The sequence below is a fragment of the Schistocerca americana genome, chromosome X (genome assembly GCF_021461395.2).
Source record: "Schistocerca americana isolate TAMUIC-IGC-003095 chromosome X, iqSchAmer2.1, whole genome shotgun sequence".
Lineage (NCBI taxonomy): Eukaryota > Metazoa > Arthropoda > Insecta > Orthoptera > Acrididae > Schistocerca > Schistocerca americana.
In genome coordinates this window covers 440,059,172-440,073,396 of record NC_060130.1, presented here as the reverse complement: position 1 = coordinate 440,073,396, position 14,225 = coordinate 440,059,172, and the positions used below count along the sequence as shown (strand labels likewise).

General features: G+C 43.0%; 1 protein-coding gene across 1 annotated transcript in view; it reads left to right on the top strand.

The window, feature by feature from the left end:
• The first annotated feature begins 1,636 nt into the window (after positions 1-1,636).
• The window catches only part of LOC124556065, a 158,731-nt gene continuing 146,142 nt past the window's right edge, over positions 1,637-14,225 (top strand). Inside the window, exons 1-2 of the mRNA XM_047130094.1 lie at positions 1,637-1,714; positions 8,504-8,647. Of these exons, the coding sequence (XP_046986050.1) occupies positions 1,637-1,714; positions 8,504-8,647 (222 nt within the window). The remainder of the gene's footprint in view (positions 1,715-8,503; positions 8,648-14,225) is intronic.

The window sequence follows — 14,225 nt, the reverse complement described above, 5'->3', positions numbered from 1 at the left end:
CAGCGTTCCCCTACCACTATTGTCGCTGCCGTTTCTTCCTACCCCGAGTCCAGTTCAGTTGAGTTAATGTTGTGAACTGTCAGAGTAGTGCCAGAGAGTTCTGTTTTTGTGACAGTATTCGTCAGTTTGTGATGTTATGGAGGGTTTTTTCTTAGTCTCATTTCTTTTGTCTGGACCTTACTGCCTGTTTTACTTGTGGTAAGCCTGTTTCGGAAGGAGAGACATCAACGGCGACGAAGGGCTTGGAAACTGATACGCGCCAGCAGGGCTCATAATCGTCTACAGAACGCTGGACTGATTGAAGTGTATAAGGTATGTCGACGTGTATATGTTAAGGAACGCAATACAAGGAAACTAACCAATCAGAATGTTGCACAAGCAGATGATAAAAGTTTGAGATCCTCTACCCCTTATCCAGTCAATTTCAAAAAGACTGTTTCATATGTGCTGAAAAGTGTGACATAGAGGCGGAAACAGAAAAACGACTCCACAACAAATGGTGTGGAGTGTTAGCAGTTTGCCGGCCGCGGTGTTCTAGCGGTTCTAGGCGCTCAGTCCGGAACCGCGCGACCGCTACGGTCGCAGGTTCGAATCTGCCTCGGCCATGGATGTGTGTGTTGTCCTTAGGTTAGTTAGGTTTAAGTAGTTCTAAGTTCTAGGGGACTGATGACCTCAGATGTTAAGTCCCATAGTGCTCAGAGCCATTTTGTTAGCAGTTTGCTCTTTAACTGTGAAACATACTCTGCTGAGAAAGCAGAGAAACGCGATGATGATTTCGGTAAAAAGATTGCTGAACGCATCAACAGTGTTTTGTGTTTAGTAGCTGCAGAAGCCCGTTATCATCAAGATTGCTATGCTAAATTAGTTTCGAAACACTCCTCTGTTCGAAAGAGACGCCGCCCTCAAGAAACCAACTTTGATGCCGCTTTTCAAGAATTATGCAAATTTATAGGTAGTTCAGAGCAATGTCAATTTACACTGCTCTATTTGTGGCAGTAAGTTAATGTATGTCTACCAGAAGGAGAGACAATGACTATAAAAACTCTGAAAATAAACTGACTGAACACTTCAGTAATGGGGTCTTGTTTGCCTCAATGCCAAAAAATCTCCCAGTTGTATGTTTTCGTAGCAGTGGTCACAAACTTTTGAATCAATGGTACAATGAACGAGCTGTTAATAAGAGAGATGAGAGAAAGAGAATAGTAGAAGCAGTAGCAGCTATCATCTGTGAAGATAGAAGAATGACTCCTTATCAGTGACCTGACAGAGAATGCTGAAGTTATAGTTCCTGACATTTTACACGAATTTGTGAAAGGTGTGGTTTCGTCAAAAAAAAGAAAAAAAAAGGTAGTGAACAGTCCCCTTTAAAAAAATGTACAGCAATGTCCCATGCGATTGTGTAGCTACCAGGCCTCGTTCATTTATTTCCCCACTGCAACTTGGCCTTGGAGTGTACTTGTTTCGTAAAGCGGAACCAAAAAGCATTGTCGGAATTGTCTCGAGTATAGGTCTCTGCTCTTCATGTAGGACTCTGCCTTTATTTGAAGCTTCTGCCGTTCAGTTCTGCAAACCAAATATTTCAAATGATTCGTCCTCACAGTTCGTTTTCGATATTGCCGACTTCAGTATTCCAACAATGACGGGCAAAGGTACATTCCATGGTATAGGTGGAATCAGATGTGTGACTCCAAGCAGAGCTATAGAACGTCAGAAAGTAACGAAACTCTGTCAAGCCGAGCTCTACTGAAACAGCAAGTGCGCAAAAAATTAGTCTGGTAACATTCCGAAGGCAGAATGAGTGGGACTGATGACCGCAGATGTTAAGTCCCATAGTGCTCAGAGCCATTTGATCTGCAGAATGAGTTGGAATTGAAGAAATTGTTCTGCAAAATGTCTACTCAGAACAACCATTCACTAAAGCAACAGTGTCTACCAATCACGATTTTACTTCAATAATGGGAAAGTTTTTACAGCTTTCTATTCCTGCGTGCCAAGGTTTCATGGAGAAAAATCACAACCGGAGAATCTTATAGGTTATTAAACGTATTAGCACTTCAATTCATCAACAACCCCCACAGGTTATAGCACTATTTTAACTGCTTTAACTTATGCCACCACAGAGAGTAAGAAGTCCACACAGCAAACATGTATCGTGACGTTTGATCAATCACCCTACATGAAAACTAAAGATATAGTTGCAGTGGGGGTTAATGGAGGGAATGAGCTATTCACTAATGTAGTCATTCGATTAGGAGGCTTTCACTTGATAATGCCTTTTCTAGGAGCAAGAGGATTCATAATGAGATACGGTGGACTCTCTCAACTTTTGGAGACTGTCTATGCTGCAGCTTCTGTTCCCCATGTATTTTTTGGTCGATTGTGCATTCTAGCTCACTCTGCAATCATGTGTGCTTTTTCCATCATAATACTGGAGTAAATGGCAGTCATGGAGGAGGAGAAGCAACGTATTAAAGATTGTACACTACTGGCCATTAAAATTGCTACACCACGAAGATGACTTGCTACAAACGCGAAATTTAACCGACAGGAAGAAGGTGCTGTTATATGCAAATGATTAGCTTTTCAGAGCATTCACACAGGGTTGGCGCCGGTGGCGACACCTACAACGTGCTGACATGAGGAAAGTTTCCAACCGATTTCTCATACACAAACAACAGTTGACCGGCGTTGCCTGGTGAAACGTTGTTGTGATGCCTCGTGGAAGGAGGAGAAATGCGTACCGTCACGTTTTCGACGTTGATAAAGGTCGGATTGTAGCCTATCGCGATTGCGGTTTATCGTATCGCGACATTGCTGCTCGCGTTGGTCGATATCCAATGACTGTTAGCAGAATATTGAATCGGTGGGTTCAGGACGGTAATACGAAACGCCGTGCTGGATCCCAACGGCCTCGCATCACTAGCAGTCGAGATGACAGGCACCTTATCCGCATGGCTGTAACGGATCGTGCAGCTACGTCTCGATCCCTGAGTCAACAGATGGGGACATTTGCAAGACAACAACCATCAAAATGATTCAAATGGCTCTGAGCACTATGGGACTTAACTTCTAGGGTCATCAGTCCCCTAGAACTTAGAACTAATTAAACCTAACTAACCTAAGGACACCACACACATCCATGCCCGAGGCAGGATTCGAACCTGCGACAGTAGCAGTCGCGCGGTTCCAAACTGAAGCGCCTAGAACCGCATGGCCACTACGGCCGGCAACAACCATCTGCACGAACAGTTCGACGACGTTTGCAGCGGCATGGACTATCAGCTCGGAGACCGTGGCTGCGGTTACCCTTGACGCTGCATCACAGACAGGAGCGCCTGCGATGGTGTACTCAACGACGAACCTGGGTTCACGAATAACAAAACGACATTTTTTCGGATGAATCCAGGTTCTGTTTACAGCATCATGATGGTCGCATCCGTGTTTGGCGACATCGCGGTGAACGCACATTGGAAGCGTGTATTCGTCATCGCCATACTGGCGTATCACCCGGCGTGATGGTATGGGGTGCCATTGGTTACACGTCTCGGTTACCTCTTGTTCTCATTGACGGCAATTTGAACAGTGGACGTTACATTTCAGATGTGTTACGACCCGTGGCTCTACCCTTCATTCGATCTCTGCGAAACCCTACATTTCAGCAGGATAATGCACGACCGCATGTTGCAGGTCCTGTACGGGCCTTTCTGGATACAGAAAATGTTCGACTGCTGCCCTAGCCAGCACACTCTCGAGATCTCTCACCAACTGAAAACGTCTGGTCAATGGTGGCCGAACAACTGGCTCGTCACAATACGCCAGTCACTACTCTTGATGATCTGTGGTACCGTTTGAAGATGCATGGGCAGCTGTACTTGTACACGCCATCCAAGCTGTGTGTGACTCAATGCCCAGGCGTATCAAGGCCGTTATTACGGCCAGAGGTGGTTATTCTGGGTACTGATTTCTCAGGATCTATGTACCCAAATTGCGTGAAAATATAATCACATGTCAATTCTAGTATAATATATTTGTTCAACGAATACCCGTTTATCATCTGCATTTCTTCTTGGGGTAGCAATTTTAATGGCCAGTAGTGTATTTCTGATATGAGTGGAAATGGTACATCTTTCGGCGATTTGGAAAAATATCAAGTGATTGAAAAGCTGAAAAATAAATTTGTCCACACAATGGATGATATTAAGCAAAGGGGAGAAACTTCCAAGTTATGGATACAGTACATTCAGATCGTCATCTTGCCATTGCATTTCATCCAAACAGAGCGTATGGGAAACTGGGAGCTCCATATACAGTGTGTGAGAGCTACGTTCCCAATATTCCACGCAACTGGACACTTTCCTTATGCTAAAGCGTGTCATTCGTACCTCCAGGACTTGGAAAAACTGAAAGAAACCATGAAACCCGCGGATTTCGGTAAATTCACCTGGACATATTTTTCACGGATCGACGCTCTGATAAGTATTGGTGTTGAGCACGGACCGACATGACGATAGAACAAACGCTTATGAAGAACCTGAAGAGTGTTGGAGGTGTTTCACACGGATGAGGTTTCACCGTTAGTGTGTTGAACCGATGGATTTGCGGTATGCCAATAGCCCATCACATATGTGAAGCTATGGAACAGTTCTGTAGTTTACATTTGGTTTCTAGTGATGAACATGTTGAACTGAGGAGTGGGAGGATAGAAATTGACGAGAAAATTCGCAGAAGATTTCAGCTATGGTTGCAACAACACACTCCATCTGCTTATAAGGAGCGATTGTATTCATTAGGATCTGGATTAGCGTCTCAGGAAGTAAGCTGCTACAAAGCTGTGTCTGTTGGTGAAGAAGCTCTTCGAACAATAGTTACTGTCTCGCCAAAATTTGGTTCTCTGAAGCTTAAGCGATCCAGCACAGTTAGGGAAATGTGCATGTCACCTGTTAGGCTTGAAAAAAAAACTGAAGTAGATACAACTCAATTATTTCAGATAATACTGCGCACGTTTCTTTCAATGATTTAAAGTACTGCTTCACGTACGAATTATCAAGTGTACCAATGTCTCTGACAGCAGTGGATTGATGAGGAAAACGAAAAAATCGTCGCTGTACTATCTTTTCAGTCAAGTACGTGATAGGTATATTGACAATAATGAATCGAAGTTCTTTGTTATAGATGGAGGTTTTCTTATCAACCACGTCGTGTGGCCCTTGAATGGAACTTTCGGTAACATTTATAAAATCTTCATGGCCTATATTCAGAGACATAATAAAGATTATGTTGCTGTTGTATTTGACGGATATACAGAAAGCTCTCTGAACACAAAAACTATTGAACGCCAAAGGCGAACGATGAAGCGGACCTCACGAGAAATTTTCTTTAATGACGATCCGTTATGCGTTGAATCACAGTCTGCCTTTCTTAGTAACCTCAGCAATAAGGAAATGTTTATTACACAGCTTGTGCAACAACTAGACAGTTTTGCTATTGAAACCAGGATTTCGGATGACGATGCAGATATTGAAATTGTTGCCAAAGCGATAAATGCCTCACAATTTTACAAGCAAGTGATCATTCGGCCGAAGTGGCCGTGCGGTTGAAGGCGCTGCAGTCTGGAACCGCAGGACCGCTACGGTCGCAGGTTCGAATCCTGCCTCGGGCATGGATGTTTGTGATGTCCTTAGGTTACTTAGGTTTAACTAGTTCTAAGTTGTAGGGGACTAATGACCTCAGCAGTTGAGTCCCATAGTGCTCAGAGCCATTTGATTATAGTGGGTCAAAATGTAGATCTTCTTGTGCTACATATCGCTCTTCCTCCAGACGACACAAACATAATCCTGACGAAGGAAGGTAAAGGTAGCATCAGAACAAAGTTCTAAAGATATACGTAACTCCTCACTCGTTCGTGAATGCAAGAATTCAATACTGTTTCTTCATGCAGTAAATGGTTGCGACCGCACTTTAGCCTTGCTTGGGAAAGGAAAGCTGCAAGATTTCCAATTATTCAACCGGTATCCCCAACTTCATACTCTTAATATTGCACAGATATTCAATGATCCTGCTTCCTCTCCTGATACCATCGCAAAAGCAGGAGAGAAATTTATACACTCTTTCTACACAAAAAAACAGTAGAGAGTCCTGACGTTAAATGCAATTCGATTTAAATGTTTTAATGATCTTGTGGGTCAGGCAAACAATGCTGTCATACTCTCTCGGTTGCCACCCACTACTGATGCAGGACGCCTCCATTCTTACCGAGTTTACCTACAAGTCCAGATGTGGCTGAGGAACTACTCGGATCCCAAAAACTGGGGCTGGAGGGAATCAAACTCATCCCTCAACGATTCACATGAAACGACCACCTGCTCCAGAGAAAAACTGCTACTGATTTCATGCAGCTGCACTCAAGGCTGCGGAAGAACGTGCGAATGTGTGAAGGTTGACCTACATTGCACAACAATGTGCAAAAACTGTCACGGACAAAGTTGCACTAATGTGCCTCGCAGTAATTTGACAGAAGATTTGGATGATAGTTTTATGTAAAAAAATATATTTACAAGAATTTATTTGTTTGATAGATATTGTGCTATTTTCATTGTCTACGTGTTGTACATATGATTGTAAATATATTACAACAAAAATAATTGTTGATTAGTTTTACAGTAATTCTTAATTTTCATGAAAAATGATTTTCATCCAATAATTTAAGTCGCATAAATCTAAAGTAAAAGACTATAAAGCAAAATTACTCCACATAAATAAAAGTCTGTTTTAAAAAATTTCACTTCTTTTTACCTACAAATTTTGGTACTCATAAACTAATTACCTTACTTAAACAACCGTTTGATCTTCGCTGAGTAGAATTTCACCAGAACTATTTTCTGTCATATAGATAACTTCGTTAAGTGAACCGTTTTTCGTAAAGTTTGGAAAAAGGAAAATAAATTACATTAAGGGGTGGGGGAGAGGAAAGCTCCCCAGATAGGGTAGGGAACTTTTCTGTCTTTTACTTCTTCATCCCCTAAGAGTGTTTTCAAAAAGTTTCAAAATTTTATAAATTTTCCCCCATTTTTCCTAATTTGCCTGGACTATCCGGTGGCGCCAGAGCAACAGTCTGCAAATACTCAGCAGCCCCTACAAGATCCCCATTCTCCGATGCCACACTCCCCGCCCAGCCGCTGCACACTGTCGGAAGGTGGCGGACTGGTAACATAGCGGGCAGTGGCCCACCCACTGCTTCTCTGTGCCGGCGTTGCCCCGCTGTAGTGACGGTTCCAGGTCTCAACAGCTTCAGAGCAGGCCGCCATAGCGTACGTGTAAACTGCGAACCTCGATCAGCATCTCGTATAGTGGCCAGCCAGCACAGCATCATGTTGGTGGAGTTGTGATGCAGACAAAAATGGTTCAAATGGCTCTGAGCACTATGGGATTCAACTGCTGTGGTCATCAGTCCCCTAGAACTTAGAATTACTTAAACCTAACTAACCTAAGGACATCACACACATCCATGCCCGAGGCAGGATTCGAACCTGCGACCGTAGCAGTCGCACGGTTCCGGACTTCGCGCCTAGAACCGCGAGACCACCGCGGCCGGCGTGATGCACACAGAAGTGGTTTTAGTACCACTCGATTGTCAAATTTATTATTTGATTCCAAGAAGGTCGTTCCACAGATAATCTATAACTAATTTCGTGTTTAACATTACGAATTACCTCTGTTAAGTAGCACTATGGCAATGAGAGAATACTGCCGGTAGTACCAGCTCGCTAAGTAATAATGTAGCCCCTTTGAGAACGATAAGATGTTAGCTGTAGGTTCTATCCTCGCTAGAGAACTAAATATTTAGTTGCGTTTGACTTCCTCTTTTACCAAGCTATAAGCTTCCAGATCGAAAACCAATAAGGAAATCTTAACTTAAAATGTCTCTGCTTATACCGATGTACATCTTACTTTCTTGTGAATGCACAATTCTATTAACTATGTGCGGCATTGAATAAATTGTTAACTGGGTTTATTTGAGAGTCTACTACAAGACAGTTACGTTTCGTGGGTTGTATACAAATTAGGCGGAACACATCGTATTGCTCGGATATTTTTGAGCACGATAGTACATGGCCATGTTGTACCTGGGAATATTTTTTCACATTTAGATAAATCTTTTTTTCAATAGCATGGCATATGATTTCATAGTGGAATAAGAAGATATATTAATCTCCTATTACAGAGATGGCTAGAAGTAGATGGAGCACAAGCTTGCATATCGTCGATGGTATCATTGCGAAAGGAATCTTCATGTTATTTTTCTGTAACGATTTAGGAAAATCACGAAAACGTAAACGTGGACAGCCGGACGGAGGTTTAATACCCCGCTTCTTCTGTATACAAAAATTTGTGAAAGAACTTTATTAAAAAGTTAAGTCCAAGCAGTTCCTCTCAATTCTCTTGAGAACCATTGCATTTTCAAGTTTGTGAGACTGGAAAATAATTTAAATTTTCTTCCTTTCAGCCAAAGGAAAAGGGGACTGATGATCCAACAGGTGCTCTAACGCCAGAAGAAGTGCAGTTTCAAGTGGACTTGCAAACTGCAATTCAGAGATCCCTCGAAGACAGTTATTTGAACAATAACCAGTCAGCCGCTGACACTTCTGAGGTAAGTCACTGTATAGCTGCTAACCACGTATTATAATTTAAAAATCATAAATCGAGAAGTTTCGTAACTCTCGTGTAAGCTCACCGGACATACACGCTCCAGTCACATTAATGTAACCACCGCTTATGTTAGACGCCAACGCGCAATAACTATTCGCAAACGGCAGGTGACAGCATTGGCAGTGGAGGATATACTAAGCCGGTCGTTGCAGTCATTGTCGTAATGCGGAAACTGAACGATTTATTTGACGTCCAAAAGGGTATGGTAATTGGTTTTCTGGCCAAGGGTGGAAGCATTTCCAAAACGGCAAAGTTTGCGTACTGTTCGCTTGCCGCCGTGGTTAAGTAATCGTGCATGGAAAAATGCGCTATCCAAAACTGGGGCCGAGGCAATTGTGGCGCACTACAGGCCATAGATGATGGAGGTGAACAACTGCTGCAGAGACGTGTATGGGCGAATAGACGAGCAATTGTTGAGCAACTGACTGCCCAGATGAACCATGCTGCGTATGGGCCCCCACAGCAGGCGCCTGGCTCATGCACCCATGCTGACTGCTGTTCATAAGCGACGAAGGCTGGAATTTGCACACCAATATCGCAACTGGACGTCCATTGAGTGGCGAAGGTGGCCTTTCCAGATGAATCACGTTCTATGCTCCATCGGACAGATGGCAGTTAGCGTGTACGATGTGACGCATTTGAAAGCAAACACCCTGCATGCGTTACGGTCTAGGGAATATTTTCGAGGGATTCTCTGCGCCAAAGAAATTGGTATAGGGGTGCGTATTCAACTACAGAGATTTGTAAACAGGCAGAATACGGAGCTGCGGTCGGCAAGGGTCTATATGAGACAAATGTCTGGATTTGTAAACAGGCAGAATACGGAGCTGCGGTCGGCAAGGGCCTATATGAGACAAATGTCTGGCGCAGTTGTTAGATCGGTTACTGCTGCTACAATGACAGGTTATCAAGATTTAAGCAAGTTTGAACGTGGCGTTGTAATCGGCACACGAGCGATGTGACACAGTACCTCCGAGGTAGCGATGAAGTGGGGATTTTCCTGTACGACCATATCACAGGTGTGCAGTGAATATCAGGAATGCGGTAAAACATCAAATCTCCGACATCGCTGCGGCCGTAAAAAGATCATGCAAGAACGGGACCAACGACGACTTAAGACAATCGTTCAACATGACAGAAGTGCAACCCTTCCGCAAATTGCTGCATATTTCAAATGGCTATGAGCACTATGGGACTTAACTTCTAAGGTCATCCGTCCGCTAGAACTCAGAACTACTTAAACCTAACTAACCTGAGGACATCACACACATCCATGCCCGAGGGAGGATTCGAATCTGCGACCGTAGCCGTCCCGCGGTTCCAGACTGTAGCGCCTAGAACCGCTCGGCCACAACGGCCGGCGCTGCGTATTTCAATGCTGGGCCATCAACAAGTGTCAGCGTGAGAACCATTCAACGAAACATCATGGATATGGGCTTTCGGAGCCGTAGGCCTACTCGTGTACCCTTGAGACTGCACCACACAAAGCTTTACGCCTCACCTGGGCCCGTCAACACTGACATTGGACTGTTGATGATTGGAAAAATATTGCCTGGTCGGACGAGTCCGTTTCAAATTGTATTGAACGGACGGACACGTACGGGTATGGAGACAACGTCATGAATCCATGGAACCTGCATGTCAGCAGAGGACTGTTCAAGCTTGTGGAGGCTCTGTAATGGTGTGTGGCCTGTGCAGTTGGAGTGATATGAGACCCATGATACGTGTAAATACAGCTCGGACAGGTGACACGTACGTAACCATCCTGTCTGATCACCTGCATCGATTCATGTCCATTGTGCATTCCGACGGACTTGGGCAATTCCAGTAGGACAATGCGCCACCCCACACGTCGAGAATTGCTACAGGGTGGCTCTAGGAACAATCTTCTGAGTTTAAACACTTCCGCTGGCCAGCAAACTCCCCAGACATGAACATTATTGAGGAAATCTGGGATGCCTTGCAACATGCTGTTCAGAAGAGATTTTCACTCCCTCATAGTCTTACGGATTTATGGGCAGTCCTGCGGGATTAATGGTGTCAATTCCCTCCAGCACTACTTTAGACATTATTCGAGTCCATGCCACATCGTGTTGCGACACTTCGCGTGCTCACGGGGGCCTTACACGTTATTAGGCAGGTGTACCAGTTTCTTTGGCTGCCCAGAGTAATTTGTAACATTTCATCAGGCTCATAATATTTGAATCAGTTGATGTTCATGGTAGTATTAAGTCCATATAGTATTCTAGATTTAAGTTTTTGAGAATATTTAGCATATTTCGAGTTTCGACAGGATACTTTACTATCTTGGCTATGAATCTAACCCTCACATGTACATATTCTCTGTTCGACTTTCCAGCTGTCGATTTATCACTCGCTCTCTCCCTCTTATACAGTAGATCCATTTCACTAATTACGTATAGTATAGCTGCCACAAAGATGTATATAAAATTAAAATATTGCACACGTAAAAATAAACGTGCTGATAATAAATACACAGTATAACGTAACAAAAGTGATACACATTTATACGTTTTACTGTAGAACAAACGTGCAGACTTTCAAAGGTATGTATAACGTTTCTGTATTGCAGTGAAAGAAAAGAAACGAAATGAAAAAAAAAAAATATGACTCAGAGTTAGTAACGTCTTCACACCATGACCATACCTAGAATAAATTTCCCCAATTTTTTTACTGTATCCACGCAGGCTGTCCAAAGTTATGGCATACCACCCTGTCCATGCGCCATGGTGTATGAACAGTGGTCGTAAAAAGTTCCTAACCGGCAGCGGTCAGAGACGAGTGTCATACATTTTCAACGACAATCGGTTTCAAATCGGGCAGCAATGCTGTTGGTATTTGAAGTCAGGCACCTCACAAACATCCATTGCCCTCAGCGACATATCAAGCTGCATATCTTCATGGGGCTAAACAACGCAGTAACTGGACAGTTGCTGATTGGAAGCCTGTAGTGTGGTCCGCCGAGTCTCGAATTTTCTTCTTTTCAAATTATGTGAGGTGTTGAATGTGTTGGGACTGAGGCTCACCCCAAGAGTGGCGGAGGAATCTGCTGCTCATAGGTCAGGATGAGGCGCCGCTTCCTTCACTTGGAAGTGGGTTGCGGGTGATGGTGGTAGCTGAAAACGTATAACGGCTACTAGTAAAACATCCCTGAATGTAATGGTCCTTTATTCATGTTAGGCACAGGCCTAAGAAAAGCTGTGGGCCCCAGATGTAGTGGGCCGCAGAACCACCGAGTTTTTTTACTAGTAGGTTCTAATAACAGCCAAATGTTATGTAGAGACTTCAGTAACTCAAATGTGAATCCCTCGCGGGAAGGTGACAGTCTTTTATGCAACACTATGCAGAAAATTTAGGGAACTGGCATTTGAAGCTGACTGCAGAATGATTCTACTGCCTCTAACATACATTACGCATAAGGACCATGAAGTTAAGCTGCAAGAAATTAGGGCTCATACAGAGGAATATTGATAGTTGTTTTTGCCTCGCTGTATTTGTGATTTGACAATTACTAGTACAGGGTACCCTACGCCATGCGCTGTACGGTGGCTTGTGGGGTTTGTATGTAGATGTAGATGAACTGGAAAAAATCTGAGTACCACTGAGAGAGGGGGTCTGATTCTAGTAGCATTTATGTGAGCTCGGCCGACTAGTTTTTTCCTTTTGCTATGACTTTAGACTGTAAATCATAACAAGTTTATATACTCGGCCACCGTCGTTAGGTAGTGGTGACTTCATGTGGTTTTCTCGTCGTGTCAGCTTTTCTGGACACCCTGCCTCTGCTGTAAGATGTCCTAACTTCGCTCTTCAGGCACTCTGTCTGGCATATTTCACAGTGTCGTTGTACAGAATGAGTGCTGTTGCACTGCAAATAAGTCTTCTTTCTTCACAGCACCTGGTCGTCAAGATAATGGTACCTCTCTTCCTATGAAATATTATCATGGCATTGGATATAGGCAATTCATTACTCCCAATTGTATTGTGGTGCCACAGTCCACCTTTCTCTGAAAAAATCCGGTTTTGTCATCATCATCATCAGTTATCTGCTATATTAGCAGGTCCTTTGCCTCTCCATTTTCTGCGATCCGTTGCTTCCTTCTTAAGGCTGCTGTATGTTGTGCCGTCCATCATGTCATCCAGTATCTGGAATCTCTTCCTTCCTCGCTTCCTTTTCCCTTCTACATAACCTTCTAAAACTGTTTTTATCAGTCCCTCATTCTTTCTTAATATATGCCCAATCCAATTTCTTTTTCTTCTCTTTATTACATCTAGTAACTGTCTTTTCTCTCCCACTCTTCTCAGTACCTCTTCATTTTTTACTCTGTCCATCCAACTTATTCTTTCCATCCTCCGCCATGTCCAGACCTCAAAAGCCTCCAGCCTTTCTCTGTCTTTTTTCCTCATAGTCCATGTTTAAGCGCCGTATAGAAGAACACTCCATACAAGACATTTTATGAGTCTCTTTCTGAGTTCTCTGTCCAGACCGCTGCAGAAAATTCTCCTTTTCTTATAAAACGCCTCTTCTGCCATTGCTATCCTTGTTTTAATTTCTATGGTGCACTTCCAGTTGGTGTCTATCCTGCTTCCAAGATAATTAAAATTTTGCACCTGTTCTAGTATTTCTCCATTCAGCATAATTTTTATTTCCTTATTTCCTCCTAGTGCCAATACTTTTGTTTTATTTGTGTTAATTTTCATTCCATATTTTTTTCCGTTAGTTGCAATGGTGTCCACCAAATCCTGTAATTCTTTTTCCCCTGTGGCTAAAAGGACCATGTTATCAGCAAACCTCAAACACCCTACTCTTCTTCCTCCAATTTTTACTCCTTTGTCATCTAATGAGCATTGGTCAATCATATTTTCAAAGTAGAGGTTGAAAAGAGTAGGTGATAGACAGCATCGTTGTCTTACTCCTTTTCCTAGTCTGATCCAGTTTGTACTTTCTCCTCTCACTTTAACTGAAACTTTTTGATTAAGATATAATGAGTTTATAAGTCTTCTGGTTTTCCAGTCCACTCTCTTTTGCCTCATTATAGTCGCCAGCTTGTCCCAAACCACATTGTCAAATGCCTTTTCTAGACCGATAAAGCACATATATAGGTCTCTTCCTTTTTCAAGAAACCTTTCTCCCAAGATTCGTAGGAGCCCTATTGCATCTCTGGTGCCCGTATTCCGTCTAAAGCCAAACTGCTCTTCGCCAAGATTCTCCTCCATTACTTTTTCAAGTCTTTTATTAATTATTCTTTTATTAATTATTTCTTGGTTCCTTGTTTTTTCGGTAATGGTATCATTACTGTTGTCAGAAAGTCCTCGGGCCATTCACCACTATCATATATTTTATTACATAACCTCAATATTTCTCATATTCCATCTTGGTTCAAGCATTTTAGTATTTCTCCCGGTATTGTATCTGTACCTACCGCTTTGCCATTTTTCATTGCAGCTATGGCAGACTTTACTTCTTCCATTATGATGGTTGGTCCTTCCTCGTCATCACT